Source organism: Papaver somniferum, chromosome 6 (assembly GCF_003573695.1).
Source record: "Papaver somniferum cultivar HN1 chromosome 6, ASM357369v1, whole genome shotgun sequence".
In the NCBI taxonomy this organism is placed as follows: Eukaryota; Viridiplantae; Streptophyta; class Magnoliopsida; order Ranunculales; family Papaveraceae; genus Papaver; species Papaver somniferum.
The window spans coordinates 75657608-75664418 of record NC_039363.1 but is presented as its reverse complement, the minus strand read 5'-3'; the positions used below and the strand labels follow the sequence as shown (position 1 = coordinate 75664418).

The 6811-nt window shown below is 36.6% G+C and overlaps 1 protein-coding gene across 2 annotated transcripts; it reads left to right on the top strand.

The window, feature by feature from the left end:
* The first annotated feature begins 249 nt into the window (after positions 1-249).
* On the top strand, positions 250-3689 carry LOC113288024. Of its 2 annotated transcripts, XM_026536951.1 has the most exons (6): positions 250-524; positions 654-757; positions 849-2145; positions 2257-2444; positions 2557-2946; positions 3146-3689. In XM_026536951.1, the coding sequence occupies exons 3-6, from the start codon at positions 1487-1489 to the stop codon at positions 3325-3327; spliced, it is 1419 nt and encodes a 472-aa protein (XP_026392736.1). In that variant the 5' UTR covers positions 250-524; positions 654-757; positions 849-1486; the 3' UTR covers positions 3328-3689. The 2 variants fall into 2 exon arrangements, with proteins under 2 accessions (XP_026392736.1, XP_026392735.1); XM_026536950.1 differs by having other exon boundaries at positions 654-2145.
* The last annotated feature ends 3122 nt before the right edge of the window (positions 3690-6811 follow it).

Genomic DNA, 6811 nt, shown 5'->3' with positions numbered 1-6811 from the left:
TTTATGGGAAATGGATGGCTGGCTAGACACGAGCCTCCGGTTATGGTCGGCATGGTTTTTAAAAGCGTAGGCTTCGCTCCAAATTTCACTAAAACGCTCCAAAGCTTGCTTATGAACCGGAATTCCAATGAAGCGGACGCTTTAATTCTGAAGCGTAGATTCGCTTCAAATCTTACGGTTCACGCTGTTTTTTTCTTTTTTTTTTATTAGGTAGAAATACGATAAAGTCAAGTAGCCTGTATTTTATTTCAATCCAGATCCCCAATTCATCCCTTCTTCTTCTTTTCTCTCCTAAGTTCTAATCATGGGAGACATCTAAAGATTCTAAACCCCCAAATTTCACATAGAGTTTATAAACAAATTAACAACACTCTCTTTTTAGTAACATTTTTCATCTTAAATTCATTACAGCACAAAGGATTCAAGGTCAATAATCGAACGATTCGAACCCATCAATCCAATCAATGATTTCAAGCTACTGGAGTAGATTATAAAGTATTAAAGTATCAAAACCTTGAATTCGTGTAGGCCATCACTCATCAGATTCGTTACTTCTTTAATTTGGCTTGTTGTATTGTTAAATTTTAACCTAATTATTTGAAATTTTAAATGTTGTCTTACTGTTTTCTTCCAAATTTGAAACTTATGTGCAGCATGGCTAAAAAGAGCAGGCAATCCAAAATCTCTTTTGGTGGTTCAACATCAAATACACCAGCAAAAGATCCAGCTTGGGAGCATTGTGAGGCAGTAGACCCTGGTAAGCGAAGACATGTTTTGAAATGCAATTATTGTGGGATAGACTTTTCCGGTGGTGTTTATAGAATTAAAAATCATCTTGCACATACTAGGAAAGCTGTTGGTCCATGTAAGAAGGTTCCTCCAGAAGTAAAACAATTCTTTATTACCTACCTTAAAAATTTTGAAAACGGTAAAGAAAAGTGTGAAGAATCAGGTGCTTTGGATGGTGAAGATGAGTTAGAGGGTAAAGAGAAGTTGATGAAAGATGCTTTTGATAGAACTAAAACACCAAACACAATTAATAGCTATTACAAGAAGCCAGGAAGAGATGATGCTTGTATAGCTATATGTGACTTTTTTTATGCAAATGCGGTGCCTTTCAATGCAGTGAACAACATATATTTTAAGAAAATGGTAAATGTTATAGGAGAGTTTGGAAAAGGGTTGAAGCCTTTGTCCATGCATGAAGTCAGAGTCACAATCTTGAAAAAGAAAGTCGAATATGTGCAAGGCACCTTGGCAGAATACAAGCAAGAGTGGAAGAGAACTGGTTGTACTTTGATGTCCGATGGATGGACAGATAAGAAACAAAGGTCTATTACAAACTTTTTGGTGAATAGTCCACGCGGCACAGTATTCCTTAAATCTATTGATACGTCTGACATACAACATAATGCACAAAATTTGTTTGAATTGCTTGATGTTGTTGTTGTTGATCTTGGAGAGGAAAATGTTGTCCAAGTGATTAATGACGGTGCATTGGCGTATGCCGTATGTTAAAGCGGGTGAATTGTTGATGGAGAAGAGGAAAAACTTATATTGGTATCCGTGTGCGGCGCATTGCATCAATCTCATGCTTGAGGACTTCGGAAATCTTCCTATGCACCATGATGCTGTTGAGAAGGCTAAATTTGTGTCAACTTATATCTATAAGCGTTCTTTGGTTGTAAATCTAATGAGAGAACACGGTAATGGAAGGGATCTTACTAGGGCAGGGTCGACAAGATTTGCTACAAACTACTTGAATCTGAAAAGCTTTCGTGTTCTGAAAGCCGCACTTAGAAAGATGTTTACTTCGGAGGCTTGGACAAAAAGCAGGCATGCCAAAGAAAAGCGTGGAAAGAAGGTACAAGAAATTATATTAGGTGATGCTAATTTTTGGCTATCCATTATTAGTTGCTTGAAAAGTGTTACTCCACTTGTGAAAGTCTTGAGACTTGTTGAGGGAGATGATAAACCGGCGATGGGATACATTTATAAGGCTATCGACAGGGCAAAAGAACAAATTCAAGTCAATTTCAAGAACGTGAGAAGTAGGTATATTGTTTACACGGACATTATTGAATTGAGGTGGAACACACAACTTCATGGACCTCTTCATGCGGCTGGATATTTTCTTAATCCCAGGTAAACAACTTTTGTTTTTATGAATTGGTTTTCATTTCGAAACATTATGCAATACTGATTGTGTAGAGTACTGTTGACACTTGCTAATTTAGGTTCTCTCTATGTATGTAGATACCATTGTTCTCCTGATTTTCATGCCAATTTTGATATAAAAAAAGTGTTTTATGATGTCGTGAAAAGAATGTGCTCATCCGCAAAGGAAAGGATAAATATTGATAAACAAGTAGAGTTGTTTACTAATGCAGGGGGGATGTTTGGTCATGTTATGGCCAAGGATACCAGAGATAAAAAACACCCTGGTATTTGTTTACTGACTACTTACTTTTGTACTTATTTTAGTACTTATTTTTTTCTTTTGTACTTCCGTGTAATTGTGTTATACTTAACTACTTACATTTTCTTTTATCCAAGCTTTATGGTGGAACTCATACGGATATTCAGCTCCAGAACTCCAAAGGGTTGCTGTTCGTGTTCTAAGTTCCACATGTAGTGCTACCGGATGCGAGAGAAATTGGAGCGAATTCGAGCAGGTACATACAAAGAGAAGGAATCGATTGTCGCAACAAAGACTTAATGCACTTGTCTATGTCAAGTACAATCTCCGACTAAATGAAAGGTTTACAAAAAGGCAAGAAGAAGGTGACTCTTATGATCCAATATGTTTGTCTGACATGGAGTCTGATGATGAATGGATCACCGAGAAAGAGGATCCTACTTTAGAAAGAGATCCTACATGGATGGATGTGCATGAGTGTTTTGAAATTACTGAAGCCGAGGCAAATAAGAAGAAACGGAAAAGAGGTATGAAAATGCATAGTAATAATGTATATCATCTGGTTAATACATTAGAATATACTTTATGCGATACAACTTTGTGACTTTAATAGACAGCATCAATAGCATCAATGTATCTTGGCAACTATTTTACAAAGCTGGACATATTGCAATTTTTCGCCATTAAATATTTGTGTATATTGACTGTGATACATCTTTGTTGTAGGACCGAGGAACCTAAGTACAATGAAACTTGCACAAGGTAAAGGGAGCAGCAAAGGGAAGGAAATAACAGCTGTGCATGCAGATGAAATTCAAGAAGTTGAAGAGGATGATATAGAAGGAGACTATATGGAAGAAATGGAAGATTTTGAGAGAATTGAAACTCCAAATGCAAGCAGAAAGTGATACTGAATGGATTTATGATGATGGTTGTGATTTGGGAGCTTGATGACTGTTTAGATGAACATATTTTGGTGGTTAGTAGTAGTGGGCAATTGACATATAGGTAGTTATCGCCTTATCGGCAAATATATTTTGCATATGTTTTTGTTTAAGCTTCAGATACTTTAACATGAAAACAGATACTTTTTGGGTAGTTAGATACGCGAACTGGAAGCATACTTGTGGAGATAATCAAAGGTTAACTTAGAAGGTATATTTTGTAAAGTGAAAAATTGACTGCTACATCATGTACGAGTCTGTGAGCTGTGACACTTGACTTGACTATCAGTTAATGAAGTTATTATTTTGGGGTTCTATTATTATTATTTACATGTATCTATCTTTATATGAAAATTATTTTCAATACATATAAAAAAAACATAACCATGAAGCGTCGCTTCACGCTTCAACATACGATTCGCTTCCTAAAAATAAAAAACGCTTCACGCTCCGCTTCACGCTTTAAAAACCTTGGTGGTCGCCAAATGTTGAGGGGTGATTTTGATTTTGGTTTTACAAGTCCTAGTCACAACACACCCAATTCCCAAGAGAGAGAAAGAGATAGAAAAAGAGATCCCTTCTATTGTATTATATGCCTCTTTATATAGACTTTTCAAAAGCCCTTCCTTTTATGATGTCATGCCACATGTCCTAAACAACCTTAATTACTACTTATGCCATTCCTTCTCTAATACAACCTCTTCTTTTCTATTAATTCCTTCCATGTCCTTTCCATCTTATGGATACTTTCTTAATGGACTTGGGCTTTAGTCCCCAAGTCCCCATGTTTCATGTTGGGTTTGCCTCCCTTTTGGGGGCACACTAGCCCGGCTAAGGGGTAATAGTTTTCATGTATCAACAGATATGTATCACTCCCCCTTAGTCAATACTCCATCTCACATGGAAATCACTCCCCCTTACATAATGATCCGAAAACCATATGTATTTGTAGTGTGAACTACATATTAATTCTCCTCCCTTTTTGTCAATAAAATTGGCAAAGGTACAAGAACGGGATCCTAATGAAAATTTCCATAGAGACATTTCATGACCAATAGTAAGCACATATCAACTTATTTAGATGCAATCATATAGCCGAAGCTAAATGCTTTCATCAAGGAGTTTATAAAGATAATAACCCCTATAATATTCCACAGCAGCACTCCCCACAAAGATTTTGCAATTAAGCACAAGTTCAATTAAGAACTCTCCCCCAGAAAATGTCATTCCAGAAAGAACAACAAGAGCAACCTTAATTTCAAGGGAAAAGAAGGATTTCTTTGGACACAACACACTAAGAAACCTGACAGAAAATCAACCTACGGAAACAAATGTAGAATTGAAGCAAACACTTACTGAAGTTCCAAACTCAATTGCCCAAAAGATCGAGATAAGCACAGGGGCAAGAGTTACAGGAACAACTAATGAACCAAAACAACACCAATAGACTGCCGTAAGTGTTGAAAAGTAGCAGTGTCTAATGGTTTGGTGAGAATATCAGCCAGTTGTTGTTCGGAAGGCACAAATTCCATATTAATGATACCATTTTCATAAAGATCTCGAATAAAATGGTACCTTATATCAATGTGCTTTGTTCTTGAGTGCTCAGCGGGATTCTCAGTGATTCGAATCGCACTAGAGTTATCACAAAAGATCTTCATTATTCCAGTATCAATTCCATAATCAGCCAACATTTGTTTCATCCATAGAAGTTGAGTACAACATGAGCCAGCAGCAATATATTCTGCTTCACATGTAGACAGGGATTGTGAATTCTGTTTCTTGCTATGCCAAGCCACATTCAGTCCTACATAGTAGAAACCCCCTGATGTACTTTTTCTGTCTTCTACACATCCTGCCCAACCAACATGTGAATAAGCAGAAAGGTCAGTGTTAGTATCAAAAGTGTAGGATAGACCATACCCGACAGTATGATTGACATATCGTATGATCCTTTTTGCAGCTGCAAGATGAGATTCCTTTGGATTATCTTGAAATCTAGCACAACAACCAACACTAAAAGAAATATCAGGTCTAGTAGCTGTAAGATATAAAAGGCTACCAATAATAGATCGATACAATTTTTGATCCACTTTTACTCCTTTCTCATCTCTATGTAGTTTACCAGTAGTGGGCATAGGTGTCAGTTTTGGAGTGGACTTATCCAGACCAAACCTTGAGACAAGATCCTTTGCATATTTTTCTTGGGATAAGTAAATTCTATCCTTATGTTGTTAAATTTGTAACCTTAAGAAGAACTTCAATTCACCAACATTTCTCATTTCAAATTCTTTAGCAAGAGAGACTTGAAAATCCTTTACGAGTTTCTCAGAAGTTGAACCATAGATGATATCATCTACATAGACTTGAGCAATGAAAACATCTTTCCCACTCCATTTGGTAACAAAGTTTTATCAACTTCGCCTCGTGAAAAACCTTTCCTAATAAGAGAAGTGGTAAGTTTTTCAAACCAGGCTCTAGGTGTTTGTTTTAACCCATATTATGCCTTTTTGAGCTTAAGAACATGATCTGGGAAATCAAGGTTTTCAAAACCTTTAGGTTAAGCTACATAGACTTCTTTCTTTAAAATTTCGTTTAGGAATGCAGATTTTATATCCATTTGAAATAACTTAACCTTAAGAAAACAAGCATGATCTAATAATAGTCGAATGGACTCAAGGCGTGCCACAGGAGCAAAGGTTTCGTCAAAGTCGATACCTTCAATCTGTGAATATCCTTGAGCGACAAGTCTGGCTGTATTTCTGACAATTGTGCCAAATTCATCAGACTTATTCTTGAATATACATTTAATACCAACAATATTAATATTGGAGGGACAAGGTACAAGTTCCCATACGCCTTGTCTTTGAAATTGATTTAACTCTTCATGCATTGCATTCACCGAAAAGGGATCGCTAAGAGTTTCATCAATATTTCTTGGTTCTACTTGTGAAAGATAACAACCAAAATTATAAATATTTTGAAGTTGTCCTATTGTCTTTGTTGTAGAATCTCTTCCTCCAATAATATTGTTGGGATCATGATTCCTTTGAACCCAGAGGTGTCGTGGAGGGACACGTTCTTGTTCGACAGAAGTATCCTGATCAGTGCTCTTCTCCTCGTCACAAGAAATATCAGGATCAGTAACGGTTGGGATAACTTCTACTGAATCTGGGATTTCTTTGACTTTCTCAATTGTCTCAGTTGGAGGCAATTCAGCAGGAGGATTATCATGATGAAAATTACTAATATCATCGATCATAACATTAGCAGATTCCATTATGACCTGGGTTCTGAGATTAAACACTCGAAAAACACGGCTATCATAAGCATATCCAAGAAAGATACCTTCATCACTTTTGATGTCAAATTTTCCTCTATGTTCTCGATCTTTCAGAATGTAGCACTTGCTTCCGAACACTCTAAGATGGTGTAGGTTGGGTTTTCT